Source organism: Trichomycterus rosablanca, chromosome 21 (assembly GCF_030014385.1).
Source record: "Trichomycterus rosablanca isolate fTriRos1 chromosome 21, fTriRos1.hap1, whole genome shotgun sequence".
NCBI classification, from domain to species: domain Eukaryota; kingdom Metazoa; phylum Chordata; class Actinopteri; order Siluriformes; family Trichomycteridae; genus Trichomycterus; species Trichomycterus rosablanca.
The window spans coordinates 6678183-6705522 of NC_086008.1; the positions used below are offsets into that span (position 1 = coordinate 6678183).

At 38.6% G+C, this 27340-nt stretch overlaps 1 protein-coding gene across 1 annotated transcript in view; it reads right to left on the reverse strand.

Moving 5' to 3' along the window:
- Window positions 1-1033: 1033 nt before the first annotated feature.
- Window positions 1034-27340, reverse strand: part of pappab (pregnancy-associated plasma protein A, pappalysin 1b) — a 75697-nt gene continuing 49390 nt past the window's right edge. Inside the window, exons 11-22 of the mRNA XM_063017853.1 lie at window positions 22892-22999; window positions 22232-22367; window positions 21868-22081; window positions 21078-21246; window positions 15038-15221; window positions 14098-14305; window positions 13169-13337; window positions 12755-12908; window positions 12414-12529; window positions 8683-8754; window positions 6309-6407; window positions 1034-1138 (exon numbers count right to left, since the gene is read on the reverse strand). Of these exons, the coding sequence (XP_062873923.1) occupies window positions 1034-1138; window positions 6309-6407; window positions 8683-8754; window positions 12414-12529; window positions 12755-12908; window positions 13169-13337; window positions 14098-14305; window positions 15038-15221; window positions 21078-21246; window positions 21868-22081; window positions 22232-22367; window positions 22892-22999 (1734 nt within the window). The remainder of the gene's footprint in view (window positions 1139-6308; window positions 6408-8682; window positions 8755-12413; window positions 12530-12754; window positions 12909-13168; window positions 13338-14097; window positions 14306-15037; window positions 15222-21077; window positions 21247-21867; window positions 22082-22231; window positions 22368-22891; window positions 23000-27340) is intronic.

The window sequence follows — 27340 nt, forward strand, 5'->3', positions numbered from 1 at the left end:
TTACATGCAGAGATACTTTATCTGGCAGCACAGTGAAAGCAGCTAAACAAGTAATAACAGCTGTGCTTAAACAACGTTTACTACTAGCTCCTAACAGCCAAATTCTGTTTCACTTCATTTTCCTCTTTATATCTCTATTTCCCATGTTTCCCTCCCTCCTTCACTCCTCCTTCCAAACATAACTGGGGTTGTAATTTATTGAATTAGTGTCTCCTTTGAGTCGACACTTTTTAAGTTCAGGTGTGAGTATCTTGTGGTGATCTGGAGATTTTATTGCTGATTTACTGCCACACACACATGCTGACCCCCCCTCCCCCACAATGTGTTCCAGTCTAGACACCTCTGGCTTCCTATGTTTCGTGCAGCTCAGTTTAGCTGAGAGAACAACATCTGTCAAAACGTCCTGGTAGTGCTTGTCTAGATTAAGTGGATGATCTGTTTTCCCAGTTTCTATGCTATATTAGGCTATCTGGTGTTAGAAAAACCTTTATAAATAACCTAACTGAACCGGGACTTCTGGCTTTTCACTTCCTCACTTTTAGTTCAGTCATTTTTGTTTGCATATAATATCTTAACAAGTCACTTTGAATAATAGCTGATTTTAAGAAAGAAAAACTGATTTCTTTTCTGTGTGTCTTGTGTTTACTTTTGCACTACATTGTTTTTGCTATGGTTGCACCTTACAAGTGATGACTAGGGAATACAAAAACAATAAAACTGTCAGATCCAGGCTTGTGTCCAACTTCTTCCACTGATGACATCTGTGAATTGTTTTATTGAGCTGGCCTCTAAAACACCGCCTCTTCTTTTATCCATATGTGAACCCTACTGTATGTTGTATTTTGAACTGTGTGGTTTGCATGTTGGACGGCATACCATGGTGGGTTGGCATTGTTGGCGAGGGCACATCAGCGGGCATGTCGGGGTACAGCATGAGTGGGATGGCCCTCTTGTAAGCAGCATGGAGAGAGAAATGTTTTTGTATGTTTTTTTTTTTTTTTTGCCCTGTTGGGTACTTCAGGCGTTGCAGGTCTCAGCCCATGGAGCGATGTCTGGGTCCTTTGCTGTTTTCCTGGGCGTTGGGGTCTCGACATGCACAGTCTTCTTTTGTATCACAAGACGTGGGGAATGGTATCACCTACAAAAGAACATATCACATGAGACAAAATGCCAAAAAATCTTTCTGCTGACACGGTCCTGGTGCCTAATTGTTTCTGTACCACAATGTTGCTGGTATAAAATCACGGTTCAGCGATGTTTAACACTTGCAGTAGTATTTTGGGGGTAAAATTATTTTTGTGTAGTAAACAACTTTGGAAGATTACATCCAGCCCTGCTAAAATTCATTTTTAAGATCAGCAGTTTTAAGATTCCAAAACACCACTCAGCCTAACCACCAAAACAAAGGTTTTTTTGGTTTTGCATGGAAATATCACAGTAGTAAACTGTTTGCTGCTCCCAGGTCTGTTTTAGTGGACATTGCAGGGTAGCTGAGACACATGGTCCAAGCTACAGTACAGGAAAAAAGGAGAAACAGCGCACACATATGGATGTAGAAGAACAAAGGCTCACTTATACTTGTTGCAGTGGAGGGTGGAATGGCCTCACATTGCCCCGTGAAACACCCAGGGTTTCCCTCTTACTGTCCACACACACCATGGGAGATTTTCCCAAGTATAAATCTGGCCCATTCATGAGGCCCACAAGGTCTAGCTGACAACTTTCCCCCATAGCCATGCTCCTCGTTACAAGCCGCCAACACTTCTCCAGCCACTGTGTTCATGCGTGTGTGCACAAAAATGTTTTCTCTGCCCTCAAGCATCATTAGAATTGTTTGTAAAAGTGCAGCTTGCATTACACACACTCTCCAGGCAGTACATCTGGTTTAGAGACCTTAATTACTGCAATTAAAAAGAATACTGTAATGCACCAAATGTTGTTCATTAAGGCACAGTAAAAAGTAAGCAGGATAAAATCTGCCTTAATTTTTTATATCATTAATATTTTATAAATGATATAATTTTATATTATATTTAATATTTCAATTAGGAAATAATAAAGGCTGAAGTTAGCTAAAAGTTGTACAGTCCCTCCCACAATTCTTGGTACGTCAGGTAAAGATGAGTACAAAGAATGATAAAAAATTAACTTTTGGTGCTTAATTTCACTGAATTGATTATTACACTGGATTGAAGAGAATCCAACCTTTGATTGAAGTAAATTTATTCAGAGAAAATAAAGTAAAGGCACTAAGTGAAAATAAAGGTCCTAATCCTTATAATTGTAGTTACTTTTACTTTGTAACAGAATCCCAAATGCTTGCCATAAATAACATCATATACATTGGATTCAGAAAGTATTCAATGCTTTTGACATTTTGCACACTTTTTCATTTTCAGTACCATAGTTGCCATTTCTACCCATCAAACTACAGTTAATCATTCACAGTGACATTAACAGTCACCCTGAAATATCCTATTTACAAAAGTATTCTGACCCTTTATTTAGTACAAAGTGTAAAAGCCCCTTTGGCAGAAATTACAGATGCATGTCTTCCTTAATACGTCTCGCTTTGCACACCTGGATTTGGGCAGTTTATCCTATTCTTCATGGCATATCCTCTGTCAGATTAACAGGCGAGTTTGTGTGAACTGCTATGCCCATGCTTAATGAATTAAATTAATCTCATTAAACTAGAGAATCTTTAAAATTATGTTGCCAGAGACCTTTACAAATTCAAAGCAAGCTATCATATGCCTTTAACTGAACAGTGGCTTACGTGTTGCCACACTGCTATAAAGACCTGAGTTTTGTAGTTTAGTGTTTTGTAGCATTTTAGAGTTAGTTAGTTTTGTAGCATTTATTTATTTATTTATTTATTAAGGTAAACCAACCAACCAGAAACACCCACGTGTCCCACATGCAAGCATTTGAGTTTTTTAAGGTAAGTATCATTTATGTCTTACGCAATATTATAATCTAAATATTACTACTACAATTTTACTGTATGAATCAGCAGACTATTTAATGGGTGGTTGATTGTTAGAATGTTAATTTAAAAGAAAGTTACTTAGAAATACTTAGGTAGCTTAATGAGGCAATTCGTGTCTCTGGCTAAATCCTAAATTCTGGGTAAATTACACGTTTTAAAATGACCCTCAACAGTGCTGACTAAAAACTTGGGTTGTGATAATAAAGCTCCACTAACGTTGTTGTTTTTACTTGTACAAATCGCAGATCCACTGAACGTTCTAACAACAACCAAGCTTATCCACATTGACGTCACTTAGCCAGGGAAACATGCGTTCTGTTGACAGTCTCCATGAGAATATTGTAAGCTAACAGTCAGTTTTTCGTCTTTTAGTCATAACATTGGAGTAATAAATAATAATGTTATCAAAAATAATCGATAGCACCATGGCCATTGTTTAAAGTCTGTCATGTTAAAGGCTGGGTTATCTAGGTGTGTTTAAAAGCACACCATTGTTAATAATTACACTGTTAGTAATAACAGACAGTTCTCTAGGAAATACAAAACAATTTGAAGATATAGTCCATACATTTTTGTTTAAAAATTAGCATTGTCAAAACTAATACAGTGATTTCTGTATTAAAACTTCATTCATTCATGCTCAGAGCTGTAGCATTGACATTGGCTTGCATATTTTTTGGAAACACATGATAAATTTTCCCTATCACACACTGTTCGACTTGAATATGTGTTTATTTGCCACAAGCAATTATCAGAGAGGATTAACCTAAGATTTAGTTTAAGTTTATTTAATTTCAGATTAGCACTAATTCATGCAATTTTTTATGATGATACAACTGCCAACAAAATCTCTCTTTCTCAGAAACATGTGAGTTGATGGAATGAGATGAAAGTTCACTTCCACTGCTTTAATCTCATTTCCAAAAATGTTAGACCACACTCCTCATGACCTGACCATTAGGTTTTGTGTTAGCAGCTTCCCATTCAGGACAGGTTTTCCTGCACGAGTCCTGGGAGAGCAATTCTGTCCTATTGATGGCACACTGAGAACAAGAAGATTTTGGCTGAGACCAGGTTTAGTAAACAGACATGTGATGTATGCTGTGACACTGTGGAACACTAGACAGAACCATATGCAGGCAATCCAAAACAACAATGCGAACTGGCAACCAATTTTGCAAGACTGCTGAAAAATATGCCAGCATAGACCTCCAAAGTTCTTTCACACAACATTGGCTTTAGAAAAACAATAAAATAAATCCAGTAAACCACTAAAAAGAAGAAAAATGGCTGCAGGAATATAATGTTCAGGCTTTTTGAGGTCATCTCGAATGTTCAGCATGTCTGTGTTCTCTTTTGTGTGCTGTTGCTATATGATTGTTCTCATCATACTAAGAAAGAACAATGATGCCACAGAAACGTTGTATTAAGTAACAAATCGTTTTAGGATTTTAATTTTATCTACTAAAGACATTACAACTGAAAGCTTGTTGGATTCTTGTCACCCACTCAGTGGCTCAGCATGACATTTATCTTTATTTCTGTGCTTGAATAATCTGTGGTGTGATAAAGCAAATCTAGTGTTTATGTACAAATGTAATTACACCCTCAGGAGCTGTTTAATGCATTTATAATTTGTTTGCAGATTCACTGGGGTTTTTCCACAGCACATGCCATGCGTGTCCCATTAAGCACTAAACAGAGGAGTTCACATATGCCCACTATTGTGTCGGCATGATAAGAATTAAAATCTTTTGTAATAGGCCTTATTAAGTTAGTGCATCTTTGCTATAGACATTTGAACCATTTTTGCACTTAGACATAGAATTTAAAAATTGAAACAAAAATAGTTCAGGTTATTATGAATTGTTAATCCAACAAAAAAATTTTTATTTCATTATTGTCACCACAGTTGCTTATTTTAAACATGTCAATCCGATTTGGTGTTTTAAGTACTGCACTACTTGTGTCGTCTTCTCTCTAAACACTCATAGTATTTCAAAAGTATTTGACTTTGGTCATACATTGTTAAGGTACTTTTACCTGGGTTAAAATGTTTGTTTAAAAATTCAGCAATAGTCAAAATACCAGATTAATTAAACAAACCTGTTAGAATATCTTTTTATTCAAATAAATGTGCCCATCCATACTAAATATCATGCCTTTTAGGTCTATGTTAAGTTTGATGTCTTGTAAGCCATCACAATAGGTGTCCTTTCAACACTCTTTCAAAATGTATTATAACCTATTATTCTGGTTTAAATTTATCATCCCATTAAAACCAAAAGTCCTTCGACAGACCTAACATTTTAACTTTTACAGGTTTACATTTTAATTTAGTTTGGTTGGGCATTGTCAGCGTTTTCCCCTTTTCCGTTTGGAACAAGCACAGATGTGATTACCTGCTGTTTTTAGTAAACTCACTGCAGACTGATGCCACACATATAAGGGCTGGTTTTGACAGCTTTATGAGGTTGCTTTAGAAAAGTCTCTGAACCATTTTTTGGTAGGGGTTGAAATTATTCACTATTCTCCTACATGACAGTTCAGTAGCCCTGTCTACTTTCCTAAAATAGGTGCGGTAATACTAAATATGTCAGTTTTATTTGTGGTGTAGTTATCACATGTAATTAAAAAACAAAACAAATGATTAACTAAAGAGAAACATGTACACAGTGGAAATGTGCTGCAGGTTTCTCTGTAGTAAGTAACAATAAATATATGGGCCAGGAAATGAAACACATTCCACTCAGATGTAGCGTTATTTTTAACCACTGTTCTTATAGAAGGTTTAGATTGCACATATTATTTATTACACAATCGGTATAACATTGATGAAAGGATCAGAGACCCCTTCCCGCCGTGTGACCTTAAACTGCACAAATCCAACGAATAAAAGCACGTTTGTCATTAGTTTAAAACTGTAAGGCCTTTTTATTGCAAACATTTTAAATACGTTTATGGCTGTATATATTTAACACGGGTCATAATTAGGCATGTGCTATTAATTATTTATTTGCCATTCATGTAGTCATTAGAAATAGGTGAATGTTCTGACCATCTAAAATTATATTGCTGTTATTATTATTATTATTTAAATACCAAGCCATAGCCTAGTGGTTAAGGTACTGGACGAGTAATCAGAAGTAATCTGCAAAATGGCAAAAATGTAAAAATATAATATTTTTACCAAGCACATTCATTATCAATGTTTAAAAGTCTTACGGATTAGCAAAATAGCAGCAAATAATACTTATGCCGGTGTGAAAAAAAATCTTATGGTACATTTAATTTTATACAAAAATATGTTACTTACCATTTTAGTTTTAACAGTAGAATGGCAGCAGTCTCCACCATCATAGTTACAGAATGCTCGGTTGTTGATAGCGTCACAGTAGTTATCACCCATGAAAGGCTATAAAAGAAAGAACATGATTGGGATAAGCATTTTAGCTCAGCAGTCATTGTGATTAGTGGTTTTACTTGTTCGCTAGTAAGCATTATAACAACCCAAATTTCTGTAGGTTGTGAGATGGATTGTCCCACAATGCATCCTTGTGCCACCTTGCAGGTAAATCATGCACATGTGCCTGGTGGTCCACAGGATCTTAAAGAAAATAGGACCCTTCAGTGGTGCTCATTGTAGATGCTTTGGATGGTGGACAGGGGTTTGCATGGACACTTTGACTCGCCTGCAACTTCACAGCCCAATACACAGAAAGATTCAATGCGCTGTGTGTTGTGACACTGAGATAACTCAAGCCGTGCAGCCCCACTTTAGCTCATCTGCTGCCATGTTTACTTGTTTCTAATATTTTGCTTACTTTGTGCATGTTTGTGGCTGAGATCAGTGAGAAAAATGAATTAAATGCTTTATTTAAAAAAAAAAGTTAAATACATTTCGGAATACTGGGTGTATTTATGTGAGTTAAATGTAAACCATAACCCTAATTTTAATACATGCCTGTAAAATGTTGATGTAATATTCTTTTTTTTTCAGTAGTTCTCTTTCTTACAGTCACTATTATTTTGTAGTACACAGCCAGAAAATCATGAAGACCAGAATAAACCCTTCCTGTGTAATTCCAGACAGGGAGAGAGAGCGAGAGCAGCATTCACACATATACATCCACACCATGCAAAAAAAGACACACAGACAGAGTCTGTTGTAATTATGCTGGCGTGGAAAAATTGAGTTAGTATTCCCGAGCCTGTGGATGGAGGCTTCTCTTAATGGGGAAACTGAAGTGCTGTTAAACTCATGTGTGTCTCCCCTGAGAGGTTTTTTTTCCATCTTGACAGACACCAAATGTTGTCCAGCACACCTGTGACCTTTTTGCTGTTAGAAATCATCTCCTAGGCAGAACCTGGCTTTGTTTGCAGGACCGCTAATTAATTATCCAGCAGCTAAAAGTGGGTCAGCATGTGGCTACTTAAAAGACTGTTGCTTGGGCGCAAATAAAAAATGCCATCACATTACTGTCACATTACTGTGCTGCCTTATTAAAGATCGTTTGTTGGAAGGTTATGTAAATAACAGTTTTTGTTTTAAATTTTTTTGGTCTGAGGATGCACTGGCACTTTGTTAAAAACAGTCAAAGTCAAATCCATGCCAGTTATTCCTGGACTTGCATGAAAAGTGTAACTTGGGAATCAGATACTCTAGTATTCTAGAAGAGGGACATTGTAGCCTCCTCTTTTCCCAACCTAAAAATTAACACTGGTGCAGACAGGCATTTTAGGTCCCTCTAAAACACAAACAAAAACAAATCACCCGTCTAAACAAAACACACACACACCCACAAACACCCCTTTATAACTTTTACGACAGTCTTGTTAAAGCCGAATCAGTTCAGCTGGGACTCAAAGTGCCCAACAAAGAGGAAGACACCCACTGTACGCTTATTTATATATAAAAGAACCCAAAACTTTAAAAGAGCACAAAAACTGTACAGGAAGACTTTCAAGAAAACTTCACACATCCAAGGCTGTAGGGAATCACTATAATTTAGCATTAGGTTGTATATTTTAATTATTTATTTTTATATTCTATTTTTCTTCGTCCACAAATTAAAACAGTGTTTAAAATACACAATCAGGCATAACATTATGACCACCTTCCTAATATTGTGTTGGTCCCCCTTTTGCTGCCAAAACAGCCCTGCAACTGTGATTCTCTGTGTATTCTGACACCTTTCTATCAGAACCAGGATTAACTTTTTCAGCACTTTGAGCTACAGTAGCTCCCCACGTGCATCAATGAGCCTTGGCCGCCCATGACCCTGTCGCTGGTTTAACACTGTTCCTTTCTTGGACAACTTTTGATAGATACTGACCACTGCAGACCGGAAACACCCCACAAGAGCTGCAGTTTTGGAGATGCTCTGACCCAGTCGTCTAGCCATCACAATTTGGCCCTTGTCAAACTTGCTCAAATCCTCACGCTCGCTCATTTTTCCTGCTTCTAACATCAACTTTGAGGATGAAATGTTCACTTGCTGGCTAATATATCCCACCCACTAACAGGTGCCATGATGAAGAGATAATCAGTGTTATTCACTTCACCTGTAAGTGGTCATAATGTTATGCCTAGTCGGTGTATATTTGCATAAATATGGACACGTAATAAAAAAAAAAAAATCGTATTAGATGTGAAGGTAGTATGTTAACAGCATAAATATATGGCTTACCTCACAACCTTTAATGCAGTGGAGATTTTCAGGGCTTGGATACCACTTCAGACCAATTGTACAAATTATACTCTGCAAAGAAGACAGTTTTATTATTATTTTTTAAATTGGAAACATCAAATTTCATCAACATCAAAATTGGCAAATCAATTCCAGGCTACATATATATGAGGGATCTTCAAAAACTTTTTACACTTTTATATTTTGGTTGGAGACGGTGAGGGTGGGAGGAGTAGTAATTGGTTGTGTCTGAGAGACTGAGAGAGAGCTTATAGTCCAGATTTAGCACCATCTGATTTCCACCTTTTTGGACACTCAAAGAAGCTTTAAGGGAAAGATGATTTTCATGTGATGATGTGAAAGCAGTGGTGCATCAGTGGCTATGCGCTCAACCAAAAACATTTTTGCTGATGGCATTGAGAAGTCGGCAGGTGACGATGTAGAAAAGTGATGTCATTTGTTTTTGAAATTCTTATTAAAACATTTTTTAAGAAGTGCTGAAAATTTTTGAAGAACCCTCAATATTTTTTCATAGTGAAAATCACACTAAAATGAATTGCACAATTTTTCTGACAAAAAAAAGATTCCGATTTGCAAATCGATTTGACTTGAACATTTTTCTGTTCTACAAAAGAGTTTCACATAAATGTATATACATAAATGGACCCTTTATAGAATTAGATTTGAAGCATTGTAGATCTAAGAGCTCAGTTTGGTAGATGAGCGTTTAATCTTGCTAGCTGGCAGCGGCTTTGGGGTTAGCACAGGTAGAGAGGATGTTTGAAGAGGCAAATCGACATGCTCTGGGGGAACTCCAGCAGCCATGAGGAGTGGAAAAGCCTAAACATAAACATAACATTTCCAAGAAAGCAGGCATTGGCCCACTGTTCCGGCATGGCATAGGGTGGTGAGGCTTGGACAGGGTAATACACATATACACACGCTCATGCGGACACACACAAACACACAGCATTCAGTGTCACACAGGGGACCCAGGCAGCCTGTTTACTTAGGCCTAATTTAAACCGTCTGCTCTTGAACCTGTGCTTGTTTTTACAGTTACTCTAAAGACCCGGCCTGGATAAGCACTACCTGCCTCCTATTAAATAGACTTTTATACTACCCCTATCAGAGGGCCGTACTTTTTCCTTCATTTTCTGAAGCAGACTGTTTAGACATGGACACTTTCCTATGGATTTAGAGACTGATTTCTTAAGAGGTTACGTTACAAGAGCTGCATGTTTTCTTTTTCTTTTAAAAATGACGTGTCTAAGGTTAATCACGTAAATTACAAGCGCCGCCAATTTGCGGGGGCGACAGTTCCATCAACACGCTCGCCTCTTTTGGGGCCACACAGGGTCAAAGAAACGAAGAAGTATTATTCACACACTCACACATGGCGGGCAGCTTTCAAGGCAAATGAAAAACAATCAGGCTTCTAAAAACATCCTCTACAACAATTTGGGGGGGAAAAAAGGGAAGAAAGTCAGACAACCTTCTAACCACTCAGGCATGATGTCACTTAAAAATGGTTCAGTTTGCTAAGAATAAATTAATGATGCAATAAATCATGACGATGACTTTTCCTTTAAATGTCTTTTTCCCCTAAACTTCAAGCTTTAAGCTTTGGTGCTTTTTCTGGATATGATGTGAAATGTTTGTTTGTGACAAACACAGAGAACTTTTGGTGGTGGGCCTTTATTTTGTGTGTCATTCAATGAGTCTAAACAATGAGTCATTTAATAAAGGAAAAGACATTTTTAACGAGTAAACTGTGCTCTGTGGTGACGTGGTGGGGGAACACATTCATTGTGTGAAAGGAAGGACAACCACCTGAATTATTTGTTTTGCTATTTTGGAATGATGTCAAGCCATTACATGGTTAACGCCACGCCGTCACAGCTTTGATGAGAAATTCACTCTCAGGAAAATAACAGCTGTTCGTCCGGCTCATTCACCACCCTCATGCTTGAAGGTGCACTAGGTCAGGTCAGACAAACAAGTCAAAACGATGTGTCATACTTCATAAAACATAATTTAGAAGCCAAGTCAAGGTTTCTGACAGCTTTCGGTGTCTGGGACACTTCACTACATTGAGTCTTACTTGGCTGTGCGTTTGTGGTTTTGTGCCAGGCAGTTGTCTGCAGGGGTAAATTACTACTCAATAAAACTACTTGATATTTGGCTTGTGTGTTGACTTTATAATTAATTATAATTAATATTATCACATAATTTATTATAATTTATATAACAATTATAAATTATAAAAGGCTTTAATTAAAAGACTAACTTTGTAAATGACTGATTTGAAAAAGAAAAAAAAGCTGTAAATGACACAGTTTATTTGATATAGTGTCAACCTCAATATAAATATATTTACATTTTCAGCAGATGCTTTTATCCAAAGCAGCTTACAGTACTGTGACAGTATACAGTCTAAGCAATTGAGGGTTAAGGGCCTTGCTCAAGAGCCCAACTGTGGCAACCTGACAGTGGTGAGGCTTGAACCGGCAACCTTCTAATTGCTGGACCAGTATCTTAACCACTAAGCTACAACTGCTCTATAAATATATAGGTCTATTAAAACACTGTATAATGTATTTCAATTACTAAATATTTTAAAGGTCACATTTTGACCACTAGAGGTGCTATAGAGTGCAGTAGGACAAGGAGGACCCTTAAAGAGAAAGCTTAACTGCAATCATAAAATCAGAAATCAAATTCAATTCAAAATTGTTCAAAAATCAAATTTTTGATTTATTTTAATTTTCTTTATAAACATTAAAATAATAAAAAAAACTTTACGTTAAAAAGCGACATACATTTTCACATTTTCAATTAGATCTGGTGTTTTCCAGTGACAAGAGGCAGCGTGAACATTGCTCAACTTTTTTGCGTCGCCAATTCCACCCACTTTGGGTTGGCAAAGTTTAACTTTATACAAGTTTGGAGAAAAGGGTTTACCAATAGGAACTGAGTATTTAGCAGTGTGGTACACGCATTGGGTGCTTAGATGATAGTTTCTACTAAAATGAAAGAGAAACACAGCAGCAGCGATCACAAAGAACAAACCAGCTTTCTTTTCACACTGAATGCACAGACAGTGATGCACTATACACTACTCTACTGCTTTTTTGGTGTAAATCTGATCCTTTGGAGCAACAAACTACTTAATTATTGGCTGTCTAATATGTAAATGAAATGTCTTTACGAGCAAGGATTTAAGCTACTCCATGTATGTCTGGTTCTGTTTGACAACAACACATTTTTTTACCTGTTATCTTAATATCTTATTCAGTCTTGTTTTTTAATCCTTGTTTAAAATACTGATAAGGGCAAAAGGAAAAATGTAACGTGTGCAGGTTACTGTGTAAGTACGTGTGGTCCTGCTGGACTGTTCTCCTTCCACCTGATAAACAATATGTAGCCCAGGAGTGGAGTAAGAATTTATGCTTTCTATTTTCATGATAAGAATGAGAATCACAATCTGTTATTACTGTTCATTTTAGGATTTATGTATGTTTATCCTGCCCACATTTGGTGCTTATGTTAAAACCCTATCATAGTTGTATATGAGTGATTTAAAGCAGTTATATCATGGCTTATACGTGATACAGGGTTATAGTTACAGAGCTATAAAGGCATTATAAATATATCATGCTTCTGTTATGACTTTAAAATACTGTTGCTGAAAATGAATAATATCTTTGATTATTTAGTTCTAAACTCACCCGAGCTTTGAGTGGATTTCTCCAGTGGTCCTTCATCAAGGCCTCTACTGTCATGTTCCTTGGGAGATGAACCACACTGCTGCCAGAATCCATACAACTCAGCTCACATTCCTCTCCTGTTAAACACACAGGTCTGAAATTAGCCCAGACTAAAAGCTCTACCACATTTATAATAACCTATATGCATCCAAATGTCAGTGAGTAATGAAAGTGTAGAGGTTAGATGAATATAAATTTTTTCTAGCTGAAGGCTGTAAAGTGATCCAGTTGTTTTAGTAAAGGTCATGTACTCATTCATTCCTCACTAAAAATAAAGCCTGACGGCGAGTGTAGGTTCGTACCTATGCCGTATCGTCCGCTGCAGCTGAGCTGGATGTGAGGACTCAGGTTCTGAGGAAGTGAGCACTGGCCTTTTATTTGTGGACAGATCTGGAAAGATCCAGTCCAGTTCCCATCCTTTCTGCAGCGAATAACAGTGGTGGTGGTGCTGGAAACCTGGAGGAAAGGGGAACCAGAATTTTGTTGATTGTAAACTAGCATGAACCAGTTTTAAATGTAAAGGCAACTTCAGAATAATGTAACTCTGAGTTTCTAGTGTAATGAGTCGTTTTCTTTCTTGTTGTTACATGAAATGAAAAATGAGACGTGAATAAACAGTGAATAAAGTGCTTGTCGAGAGGGTGAAGAGGCTGAAAGGAGGAGAAGTCACATAAATAAAGAGGACAGACCTGAATGGAATGGCTGTGTTTTCTCACCATGTCGTTGGTCTCGGGGCAGCTCAGCCAGCACTCGCTGTTAAACTGGAAACCGTTGGTGCATTGGTAGCTGCCGTGGAAGACTGGTGCAGGTGGCGGACATGTCACGGGCACACACATGCCTGGCTGCCAGCTACCATCCTCTGTACACTGCCGGGTGAATGCGCGTCTGTGTGGACTGGTTATATGGATATGTCAATGGAGCACCAATAAAAATATTTAATCATGAACTATTGAACAGACACTAAAGGACAGAATAATTGATTGCAGTCATGCATGAGGTGGGGTTCATTTACATAAAGGTTTTTTGTAAGTCTCAAAAAGTCTCACTTAGAGACACTGCAGGTTTAAAAGTTGTATTTCTGATTTCTAATCTTTATGGCACAAGCAGATAAACACTTGATAATTTGTTTGTTTTCTTTAAATACAAGGTGCTGACTTGCATAGTCTGACTTGCTGACTATGCAGGATATTTTGCAATGTGTTGGAGTCACTATCCACTTTGGCTATAAAGTAATTTGTAATAAACAGTTATAATTGGTGCGACACGTAGAGACAAATGTGTTTAGCTACCTTAATGCCAAAGCAGGTTTCAGCCACCAAACATGTCTCAGCTGATCTACCACATCTGGGCTAAGTTGAAAATGTATATAATGTTTTTTAAACTGAATTATTACTTTAATCCTGCAGTAATCTTAAGACCCCGATGAAGTCATCATGTCTGCATATAGTAATTTCATTATGCATGTACTAATGTAATCACTGGTATGAAATTTGTATATTAATGTAATCATTTTCACCAAGGAAACGTGGTGTGATGTGAGACGTTGCATACATTTATTACAGTGATTACAATGATTAATGAATAATACATAGTTAGCCGGCGCCTGCTGAGGTTCTGCAGCAGGAGCAGGGTTAGAAAAGCTTACCTGGTGTGTTTTTCAGCAGTAGGAATGTGGTATCCAGGCTTGCATTTATACTTGCACAGGGAGCCCACTTTAAGACCAGTGGTATTGCACCGTTTGGTCTGCAGGATGGCATTGGGGATGGGAGGTGGTGCAGGACAGCGTAGCTCGCACATTGCTTGGGGAAAGGACCACATCCCATCTTCCATACACGTCAGCACATTATTACTGCCTGTGGTAGATGAGAGGTGTTAACACACTTAACACTTAAATGTCATGATGATTTAGACTGGACTTTAGATGTATAAAGCTTCTTCTGTTTAGCTTATTGGAACTCTGGAGGATTTGCAGACTATCATGATCACATAAATACTTACTCATTAAGTTAGTAATTCCACCATCAAAAGGTACAAAAATGTAAATTTTCACCTTAAAATGTATTTGGTATGCAGTGCCATTTAAAAACTTCAGTAAGAATTGGTGGAGGTGGGAAGTACAGATGCAGAATTATGGATCAGTGGTTTGTCTGGTGCTACAAAGGCAATGCTTATGACCACAATAATACCATCCCAATGGTCTAGGATAGAAGAAGGTCAGTGATTACATGGGAATGTTTTTTTTGCTACAGGAACTGACAGTCTTGACTGTATGACTGGCATCATGGACTCACAGAAATACCAAGACATTTCAAAGAATTAAAAATTTCTTTGTTTAATGATGGTAAAACTGAAGCCATGTCTAAATTTTTGTGTAATTGTTATGTCTAGAAATGTATTTATTTAATTATCAAAATAATGAATTTTGGTCCTAAAACAGGTTTTGTGTAACTTAAAAGACACATCAAGTCCTTGTGGCATTAAGTGTGACCAAATATAGGCAGTATTATATTTTGTAGCTGTAGCAGCTTTGACATTTACCGAGTCGACCTCTCATTCACAGTGGCCTTTTACCATGTTGTACCCACCTATCAGCTGTGCTGGATGCCTGCACTGGAAAGTGCACCTCTTGCCGTAGGTAGTGCCCTCTAAAAAGTGAAAGATGGCTGGGTGAACGTGGTACTTGTCGGGGCGTCCGCAGTCCACTGGCTCACAGGACACGTGCTTATTCCACTTTCCATCAACACAGGTGAGGGTGGCAAAGAAGTCCGACTGTCCAGAGAAGGTAAAAAGGAATTAAAAATCTGATAACAGGCTTAATTTTTAGGAGTTAACCCAACACAGCCAATGTACGAGGATAATATCTTCAAAATGCTTCTCTTCTTCAATAAAATTTTATGTGTCTCTGATGATCTCTTAATGAGAGCAATCAAAGGCTGCGTTCATTGTGAAGTCAGTCATTGATAATAGATGGCATGGGCACAGCATATAAAGCTGTCAGGGGTCATTTCGCCTGATTTAACAAGTAATTTCAGAAGTGTGGAATGCCTGTAAAGACATCAGCCGGGCACCATCATAGCCACCGGAGGATCTGGGGCCGGCCAGATTCTCTCTTTTCTCTCTCTCTTTTCCTAACTTGACCATTGTCCCCCAGACAGAACCACAGTGGCAGGCATGCAACAGAGCCTGTCCAACAAATGTCAGTTTACTGGTTGTGAAATGGATCAGCAATATTCCAGCCAACAGAAAGAAGCGGTCTGCTCTGCCTGGAAATCATTCGGCTTGTAAAGCATGGACTGAGAAACTGTAGTGATCCTTGTTGCAAAATGCAGTAGGAATTTATTGGACCGTTACAGTTTAGAGCCACAGGCTATGTTTAAGTTTACAGAGCTTTACTAATGTTTCATTGTGTAAAAACAAGAGATCCATGATGCCTAGGGTATTCGAAAAACTAAACAAAATTGTGCATTCTAGACATATTTATTTAAAAAAAGCTAACAGAATTAGCTGAGCCAAACATATTTCGGTTTATGTGTTTCCCCTCACAGTAACTAAACAGCAACCGACTGTCATTTGAATGTCAAAAATAATGCATTAAAAATGCTTGTAAATTTAGCAGATAGCAGATTTAAGACATTAAGCCAACAAAACTATTGCGAGCTTCCTGCATTTTAAACTGCGGTTTATGGGTTGTCACATTGTTTGGTGTGGTAGCAAGCATTAAGCAACACGAATCCATCCTTAGTCTTGGAAGGCAGCCTGGTGTATGCAGTCTGTTTCAATGAAACAGAATAAAACACGCTCTCCAGTACAGATCTCTTAATTTGTTTATGACAAGCGCCAAAAGATCGGCTATAAAAAAGAGATGTCAGATGTTTGTTGAACCAGATTTTGTGAAGCCAAATAGTTTTTGCTGGCAAAGCACAGATTATTGTGGCAAATGTTCTTTTCCTCGCATCCATGAAACTAAACACAGAACTGGAACAGCTTTTTTTTCTCGTCATGTTTTGACCCCAGTCTCTCGCTTTTCTCTCTCTCTCGTTCCTTCTCAAATGGCAGATTTAAGACAGGGTGGAATGCAGCACGGCCATGGAATCCAATGCTTATCTAATGTTCTTTACCCTCTCAGGAAATATACCAGCACCTAAAACTAAACAAAACAGCAGGAAACAGTTGAAATGCAATCCAGACCCAGTTCCAAAACTTGCCCTCTTTTGCTGCCTCTTTATTCTCTTGGCTGATGCCCGTTATTGAAAACAGCTCGGCGGCGGGACTGTCTATACTTTTACTGAATAAAAAATAAAAGAAAAACAGCAAACAAATGCTAAATATACACTTGCTTCTTCATCAAAATTATGATCCATTAGCAAAATCAAAACTGGCTTTACTGGAATGCTGAGTTAGCAAAGCTTTACCTGTGATTTACTTCTCTCTTAAATATATCTTACCATGGTGCCACGTTATATAGAAAGCATGACTGTCCTGCTAATAAAACCACCCAAAGGAGAGAGAAGTACATAAAACAGGCGTCTGAGGTTCCCCCTGTGGACCCCTTTTCAGTCCCGCTTCCAACTTTCTATCCTGTTTCAAAGCCAAGCAGAAGTTTAGCTGCCCACTTTACAAGCCTGCACTGACCACACTGCATCAACAGCCATTAAACAAACAAGCTGAGCTCTAGGGGGTGTCAAGAGCTGAGCTAGGAGAAGAGGGACCAAAACACAAGCGCAAACAGTCGTGGTTAAACAGGAAACAATAAGAGAGCTGTTTAAATACCAAGCACAGTTTTGTGTCTGACACACAATTCTCTGAAAGGATAAACTGCTGCTGAACAGTCACATGTTGCCTCCTTATTACCCCCCCCCCCCCCCCCCACCCCACCCCACAAAAAGAGGAAAGCTTGCTTCAAGGAGGCAGCTGGCATCATGTTTGGGTTGGGAAGCGGTGTGGAGCAGAGCAGGGGTGTCTGCGTGCAAGGAGTTTCCTTCTTTTAAAAATTTACAGCTTCTGATTCCTTCTCCACTAAGAATTTAACTACCACTGACTACTGTGCCTAATTCAACACAGATGCCCCTGTTGCCTGTTGGACCTTCTTTTGCACCCCACCCCAAACCTTTTTCTCTCTTTGAAAATGTGAAAACACACACACACATTCACACTCACACACACACTCACACACACACACACACACACACACACACACAGTTGGAAAAAAGGGAGAAGAAAAGTAAACCTCGAACTCTCCGTTTGCCTTTCTGGCCAGCTGAAATGTTGTTGTTTGTCTAATGCCGATTTTCAGGACATGTTCTGCTTTCAATAACAGCCTGGCAAAAACAAGTGGTGCACGGCCGAGACACCGAGCCCGCAAACGACACTGCCCTTGTTGTGATGTGGCACCTTGCCCCGCAACCAGAACAAAAATCATTCAGCTCGCAGTGCGTTCTCTCTCCTCGCGGAGAAAACAGCACGTGTAGCTAACAATGTTTTGCGCGGTCGTTTTTAAGTGCTACTTTTTTAAAAATTCAGAACGTTCTGCGCTCCATTATAGCTCCAGTTTAATGGTGAAATGGCTAATTTCTCACTGACTGGGCTTTTTAGAAGGAGACGTTAGTGCTCTCTGGAGACAGCAGATAAGCTGTAATTGCTGTGCTGGGATCAGCACTTTCCTTTTCAAATGCAAGCCTCCGGGCACGCTCATACCCTCATCCATCAGAACATCTCACTCATTCTCCATCTCTCCCGTTCTTTTCGGGCAGGGTTACGGAGTTCCTTCAGGTTAGTTCAAAAGCAGGGCATCTGATCGAAATGTGCCTCAACTGCAAGGTTGCAATACACCACCCGGTGTCAAGTAAACACACACGTTTTCACCCACTGATTAGACTTGGTCATTAATGCTCATAAAAGTGTGTTGATTTGTCATTAATCAATGTGTTACATTAAAACAGCAAATGTGGTAAGAGGCGCAAAAGCCTTTTCACTTTAGCAAAGCCAGTGGACTAAGAAAACTCTTTCACCTTATATAACCAGACCAGACATCTCCCCTGTAAGGGCCCCTGCATCCCCCAGTTCTGGCCCCTGAAGCACAGCACCGTTATATAAGCCAAGGCCTCCCAAAAAGCCGAGAAAATCTGTCTGTTGCCTCTCTCCTCTCTCCTAATGCGTAATAGCTGCTGTACGCAAGCCAAGCCTCTCAGTGGACAGCGGTCTCTGGCAGCAACCAGCCCAAACACCTACATACAGTACTGCCCTTGCATTTCTATAACACGCTAAACACGTTTTTACACTGTTGCTCTTTTCTTACACTTTTTATGATCTTTTAGTGTTGTTCTTTGGTTATTTTTTTTTTTTTTTTCTATAGCAGGTGCATAAACCCACAGAAAAAAATTCTATTTGGTTATTTGTGATTGGAAAACTTAGGGTCCGTTCAAAACCTAGTGAGCTTTCTACACAGACGCATTTTACGTCATTCTACACGGTCCTGAAAAAAATGCTGTTCAAATCCTTAGATGCCTTAAAATGCTGCCTTATGAGGTGCTTTAATTCGAAGCTATAAACTGACTGAATAATGGGGGAGCATCTGATGCTTCCGGGCAATCCCAGCATTCAGAGCGGCACAACTTTTCTTACAAAAATGGCAGAAATGGCGGACGAATGCAGAACAATGAACGGTGTTCTTTTCAAATGTAAATAAATTCTCACTGATTTTTAATTTGTTTAAAGGTGTACAAGTGTCATTTGTTTGCAAATTTGGGCTTGTCAGTGACATTTTAACCGTTTTTGGTAAATGGAGGGCGATGTTAGCAGGCATGCTAGCGGGTTGTGCCGCCTCAGCCCATTGGTTTGAATGACCTGAGGCTAACTGTGTTAGCTTAGTAAGCAAAAACTGTGGTGATATAATTGCGGTAATCGTGTCTAAGTAGTGCGTCGCTGACATATTAGAATCCTCTATACTGAGGTACCATCAAGGCAGCTCACTAGGTTTTCTTACAGACCCTTAGAATGGTTTGCATGAGTTAACAGAATTAAGCTGGTTGGTTGATCCTAAACATTATGCCTGTCTGCCTAGAAGAGACATTTGTCTTCACTGACTAGGTGACTAATTCCTGTTCTCTCCAAGTGTTTCTCAATAGTGGACTGTAACAAACATCAATGATCAAGCAAAATTCTTTATGACCAAGCTTTGGTTTTCACAGAAGTTGCTGGTAAAAAAGCACATTGTTTTGTGCTTGTCTTAAATAGCAAGCAGCAAAATATCTCAAAGCATAAAACTGCTCCTAATGCAAATGCAGCTGGTTTAAACTCTCTGTTCATGCTTCAATCACATTTGCAGAACAAAGCAAACACAATGAAAACATCTCCAGTCTCATCCGTCTCTGTGTTTACTGTCTGGTGGTTCTCCTACCACTGAATGTATGTTGTATCAGTTCTATAGCCTGTTATTGTACATACGGTTTAAAGTCCCTGCAGACGCTAACCATTAACTTTTAGAAGCCAAACCCCTTTCTTAAAAGCATCAGAACATCTGTGGAAATTATTACATCAATATGGACCCTATTCTCTGGGTGGGAGACATAACCATGTTTCTGCTCCCTTTTTTAATTTGTGCAACCATTAACCATGGACATGTAGGTTCTGTTCTAAGGTAGTAGTACATCATGAGCCAATTACAAGCATCACCATGGTTATATCCCACTTTATGGCAGTTAGTGCTTTTCTCCATGACGTTGTTTGAGCGGCGGTTGAAAAAGATGCCCTGTCTGACCTTGCATGCAATAACGGTAGACCCAGTTAATGAGGTGGGAATTGGCAACAGCTACATTGGGAGAAAACTGGACAAAATCCTTTGGGGGTGAATTAAACCTAAAAATGCAAGTACTGTTAACAAACTTGGCAACAATCACGCACGCACATTTAAGCTGCACAGCCCAGAGTGGTGTAGGCCTTATTTGCTGGAAATTTAACAGTCATGTGCTTATGTGGGGAGGAACAATTGTTAACGTGCTGTGACGCACAATTTCTTTGTTAACTTCTGTATGTTTTACACTATGCAGAGGACATATTAATGTAAAGGTTCTTTTATATGTAATCTATAGCAATAATTCCATAGCATGAGCATAACACATTATAAGCATTTTTGCTTAGGAAGGAGGAAGGATAGAAGCTGTAAAAAATTTACAATACCTCTCGCTAAGTTTTGGCTTACCCCGCGTGTTTTCTCTCCCCCTCCTGCTTGCTCGGTGAATGAAGAACTTACTTTTATTTGAGCCACATGAGCCGTTTCTATGGTTTCAGGCTTCTCAAACAAAGTGGTTTAGGAAGAAAGACATAAAACTGGGGAAAACCTAACAACAGCTCTGAGCGCATCGACTTGAGCGTCGGTGCTGCTCCCCTCTTCGGCTGCTCGCCCCGACCAACCCACAAGAACTATAAAACTTTACAGCTACTCACTCGATAAGCACTTGATGCATGAGGACGTGACTGAGGTGTCAGTGTAATATCTAAGCTGTGTACACATGTAGTACTGTTAAAGGTCTATCAAAAGTCTGCTTCTGGGAGTTTTATAGGTGCTGGGTCACACAAGCACACATATTCCACCAAGTGATAAAACACGCTGAATAAACAGAGCAGCACCTGTGTTTTGATGATGTCGTCATCTCTGTGGATTTTGAGGCTGTATCCGCGGTTACAGGTGACGGTACAGCGGACGCCGTTGAAGTAGCCTGGGCTGCTGCACTTCATCTCTGCGTTATGGACTATAGGTCTTTGACAGTCAATAGTATCGCATGAGTAATGCACACAACTGAGGAGGAAGCACATCATCATCATTATTATTATTATTACCATTTACATTTTTGGCACTTAGCAGACACTTTACAGTACTGTGACAGTATATTGTCTAAGCAAATAAGGGTTAGGGGCCTTCCTTGTTGGTCCAACTGTGGCAACCTGGCAGCGATGGGGCTTGAACCGGTGAACTTTCGATTACTAGTCCAGTTCCTTAACCACTAGGCTACAACTGCCCTAAGTGGTTACCAGTGGTTAAGACAAGGCTTAATGCAAGGGTATACTTCAGTTCATCAGAGGGCATCTTAACTCTTTATTATAACATTTATTTATCCATTTGTTAAGATTAAAAAGGCATGATTTGAGAAGTTTGGTGCAGTTAGTATCCTGCACAGAGTCTGAACCATATCCCCACTGAACACCCTTGGGATTAATTGAAATGTCAACTGTGAACTAGGCACTCTCAAATGTCTAAAAAGTTTGCAGTCAGGTGTCCATACACTTTTGGCCATATGATGTATGTGTGTGGGTAACAAAATAACATCTTGGTGAAACCCCACCCTTTTTACAAGACACCCCAAACACATTTGCAGTAAGATTTGATCTAGAGGTTGTTCAGTTGCATGAAATAGCTCACCTTTGGCCCATAGGGTTGTATATCTCATTGCTCTGGCAGCCACTGATAGTTATGGGGTCAAAGTACTGAAAGGAGCGCAAACCCACACCAGAGATTGCCACCAGAGATGAGCGGAAGCTCACCACAATGGCCTTGGTCCTGTAGAAGGCCATGCTTAGGTCATGACTCACTGGGATCACCAGAGGATTGTTCCGGCAACTGAGCCGCCAATCACCTGGAAGATATTGATTTAATACATGGATGGTAAATATCTGATCACAAGCATACTGAAAATACTACTGTATTCCGGGACAAACTAAAGTGCTGGTTAATGTTAAGGTATTTTTTTATAATACATTGCATTGTGAAATAAAGTCAGACAGACCCAGACTGTGGAGCTGCTCCTTAGTGTCCACCAGCTGGACAGTGATATTACTCTGACTTTGGTCGTTGTAGACAGTCCCATCTGCAGCCAGGTGAATAATGACAGCAGCAGCCACCATAGGGTGTGAATAATAGGCCTAATGAAAAAAAAAAAAACCAGCTAGTTGTGTAAACATATTCTTTTTTTTTATCTTGGTACAAATGGTACAAAATGGCACAAAATGGTAAAATGGTACAGATTTTGTACTTACATAGCTACAATAGAACAATAGAACTTCTGGAGCTCTTTTAGAGTGACCATTAGGTTATCCTACCTCCTTGACCATGGCCAAATATGGCTGAACAGCCAACTCAAGGAAGGTTCAAGGTTGAGCTGCTTCCATTTTCAAATTACTGTGGCCAGTGTGGTTTTGGGAACACTCAAAGTCTTAGATATTGTTTTATTTCTTTGCTCTGATCTATGCCACAATGGACTTCTTGGTTTTTGTCCTGACAGTGCAGTATTAATTGTGGGCCCTTATGGACCCAGGTGAGTGTCTTTCTAAACTACATCTAATCAATTTAAATAGCAACAGATTGACCACTCAAGGATGTATCTCACGGATACTGAGCCTTTCTCAGGAAGGTAGATGTTTTCCAAAACAAAATAGTGCAGACTTACCTTTAACCTGTACTGGAAGTTCCAGATGTGTGTCTGTGCCTGATCACAAGGAAACCAGGCATACTGAGATACCCCATCAGAAAGGTCAAACACCTTGGACTGGCAGCTCTGAGAGAACATAAACACACACTGTGAACATGTAGCATAGTAAGCACTACTTACTGTATTATTATATTGTATAGGGCAGATGGAATGTCTGTATTTGTCATATACACATATACACATGCATAACACAATGAAATTCAATGAAAATGTTCCTTATATTCCCCTGGAGGTGAGAGGGTTAAGGGTCTTGCTCAAGATCCCAACAGTGGCTGCATGGCAGAGCCAGGATCTGAATCCACAACCTTCCGAATGACAGCCCAAAGCTCTACCTACTAGGCCACCACTGTCACCATAATAATGTTTGCAATGCAAATTTATCAGTGTAATAGAACATCTTAAAGAAGCATAAGAGACAAATATTTCCTTTTTACATAAAGGGATGAATTAGAAAGTGTACCTAAAACAGGAACATTAAACATAAGCAAAAGTGAAAGTTAAAGATGCGTTTCTTTATCAGTATTTAATTTAGGCAATCTGGATGCCTCCAATTAAGCAAAGATCGGGCAAAGTCACACTGCCCCGCTGATTAAAAAATGACAGCCAGTAAAATTGCAAATAATATGACCCCTTCATTCACACTGCAAGTGCATTTTAGAATAAAGGTTAAATGTGTTGGAAGTCTGTACTTGCACATAATGATCTAGATATTAGCTGACAAGCATTTAAAAAAAAAATCTAAATCTGAACGCTTCACAAAAATGCACATTTTAATCCCTTAAATACTTGTGGCCTGTTTAAAAGCCAAAGATTTCCCAAGTTACACAAACCATTTAACTTAGACTCGATAAACTTTCGACTGAACCTAAAAAGGGCAAGTCAATCTGACTTATTTAATTTCTGTGACAATTGCAAGCAGCATGCCAATTACTGCACATGTCTACAGACAACCTGGAGCTTTGAACCCCTTGAACCTGAGTGTGGGGTGACAGCACTGTGACGCTAGGTGACACTGGTGAGCTGCGTGCTTCCTACGCATATAAATGCCACTAATTATGCATTGTGTGTGTGTGTGTGTGTGTGTGTGTGTGTGTGTGTCTGTGTGTGTGTGTGTGTTTGTAAGTAACAGGAGCACAGCAGTGAAAACAGTTGGCCTGTCTGCTGTTTCTGCACAATGGATGTCCCCAGTATTTTTGGAGTAGTTTATAGCAGAGAGTTTTGCGCTATCAGCACTAGAGTCACACTGGTTAAGTGACTGTCTGGCCTTTACACACCGAGTTTTCCCCCTCATTCACACGTCTGTCTCTTAGTTTTTGTTTTGTTTACCGGCCTTCTGCACTCATTAACGTAAATACATTATATACAGTTATAAGCCAGCATACATATGACTACACTGTCAGACCTAAAATTAAACTTAACTAAAATCCAGTCCGGAGACGTAGCAAATTTGCCTAAAACTGCTAAATTGATAAAAAGTCTGTTTTTAAATATTTTATGTTGATATAAATGGGGTCAAAATTATTTGAATATATGTAATAACATGCATTATATTTTATTTGCAACAGGTAATCAGACGTGTCAACTTACACACAGGAATAGTTGTTTATTTGCACGTCACTATCTTTTGTTCTTTCTATTACAAATAACATGCAAATATCTTAAGAACACAATGAAACATAATTTAAGACTAGCCTTGATGTTGTGTTTACATTCATTTTGTCAGTTACAATGTAGACATGATAAATTGACCTTTAACTAACAGTTATACCCAAGACCCATGACCGTAGCCATGAATTGAACATTAGAGTGGACCAAATCAACCTGGGTGGGTGAATAGGGGGTTCCTGTCATTTTAAAACATTCCTGCCATATCAACAACTGATGGGAACACTCACAGATCCTAACATTGTGCAAAGCTAGTGAGGGGAATGTGTTCATTTAAATCTTTACATTAGTAACTTATATCGTGATTACAGCCTTATTTTTGGTAGGACTTGCAGGAAGTTTCCATGTAATCTGTTATGTTACTCCTTATTTATTGGTAAATTCCTAACAAAAATGCACTAATGGAAGGTCTTTATTCATGCATTTATTCATTTATTAATTTGTTCATCCATTATTACTAACTGCAGTATTCTGGATAAGGTCACATTGGTCTGATGCATATCACAGAAACAATCCATCATAGATATGAAACCTGTCATATATGTTATAAAAACACTCCACATCAAATGAAAGATCAATCATATTGCAATTCAGCCATTAGTTCAAGCTAATTCAAATTTTGACGTAGTGATGGCAGATTCAGAGCAGCACCCACACAAATACAGCCATCAGTGAAATTAAAAAGCAGCGTTGAGAAAGACACATAAAGAATGGCCTGCAAAGATTCGGGACCCCCTGCTGTAAAGTACGCTGGTATCATGCAGGGCATTTAAAATTGTGTATTCTTTGTGATATGTAATACGTAAAATGACACTTATAACTAACGTTTTGGCTGAATCTTAGTTTTACAGGTTGTATATATTTTTTTACATGTTTGTTTTTATTGCTATTAAACAGAAAAGCTCGAAACATTTGAAGATAAGACAGCAGGAAGGCCATTGATTGAGTGTAAAAATGTCATGTAAGAGGGCACTGAATGAATGAAGAGGGACTCGTAAAAAAAATTTTTTATCTCTAAATACCTCATAAAATTTAAATGAAACAGTTATAAAATGGTCCACTGCTACAGAGAATCCTGATGTAATGCTAGAGAAAGAGCATGATTATATTGAGACGTCTGCACTTGTTCCACTGTGAATTACTACTCTTACAGTAGTAAACCTCTGTGCCCTCCTCCCCCTCCTTCATCCTCACATCAATTCATAGACTCCTCTATCGTACACTCAGCACTGCCACTGCTGCCGTAGCACAATAACACTATATATGTATGATTACTCACCCTGACAGCACTGTGGCATCAATCACTGCACCACTTAAAGCTGCATGCAGGCATTTGTGAAATTCAGTTGATGGAATATTCACACTGATTCTCACTGATGACAGCTTTTAAATGCTTTATTTTTACGAGCTTTCTTCTTTAGTGTGAGTATAGTGTGGAATACTTTAGATTTTAAAGCCTCTGTCTACAATCAATATAAATAAAGGCAAAAAGGCTCTTTGTTGTCACATACAATTGCCTCCAGCACTTAGCAAGCTATCTATAAATTTGATGATGGGACAAGCATCCAAGCTAAATCAAAGACGAATCCTCCCACCTGTTAGCAGAGGTGTGGGTTATTTACCAATCTAGTTTAAGACTAGGACTCTAAGCATTGAAGGTTTAAGCAAATAGTGTCAAATGCTAGAGCAGTATGAAACCATAAATGAGGCAACTTAGAATCCCCCCATACAACTCTGTAAATGTATCTACCTCCCTTTCCCACAAGGTACCCAGTATGTATTAGCAACATTTTTTAAACTATCATTAATTATAGAGTTAGTCTTAGAACTACTGGCCCAGGAAAAATGAGTAAAAAAGCCATTCTTTCACTTAACCACAACAAAACTGTCTACAGTTTTTATTTAAAAGGTGCTACAATATGGTCTCTTTGTTATTATTGAAAAAACAGCTAAACTAAAATACTAAACAAACCATTTCTAGGTGCTAATAATTCTGAATTTAAAGGACGATCAAACTGGTAACACATGCATTGTTATAACCAGTAGAAATGTGGACATTTTATAAAATCTAAATCCCTTATAAAAAGATCAGTGAAGCAGTGTTTACTAGTAAAAGACGTCCAGGGTTAATCTTAATATGTAATTTTTAAAATAAGCTATATGAAATTAATTAGGCTATTACAATAATTGGACTGATAGCTAGCTTCATGGATTTTCCTGCAGTTAGATTGGTTGAAACCAAACCCCCTTTTCCCCCAATCTGACCAGTGGTTATTCACATTCTGTATTAACAAGACTCTCCACATCTATTATCCCCAAATCCCCAAAAAGTATTTCTGTCCAAAAGTAAAAAATTAAATCTCAGCAATGTTAAATGACCACTTGGCTCAGTGCTACAAATCCTACAGCCTGTGCACAGCATGGTAAGAGTAGTTTTCTAACATGATTCATTCAGGACAGTAAATGGTTTTGTATGAGGGGGGTGTTCTTTGCTGTAAGAACAACACAAAGTAGAAAAGAGTCGAACCAGTAGCCAAGAAATGTGTAAAGTATAAATATATCATATTAAAATGTCACAAAGTCATTCAGGTTTTTTTTTTTACAAAGAGCAAAAACTTTTCCATGCAGTTTCCCACAAATGGAGAATGTACTTAACAATAGTTACTGGTGAAAATCCATAGAGAGGGTTTTTCAACTGGATTTATTATAATTACTGAAGATGAGTTAACTGAATAAACAAAC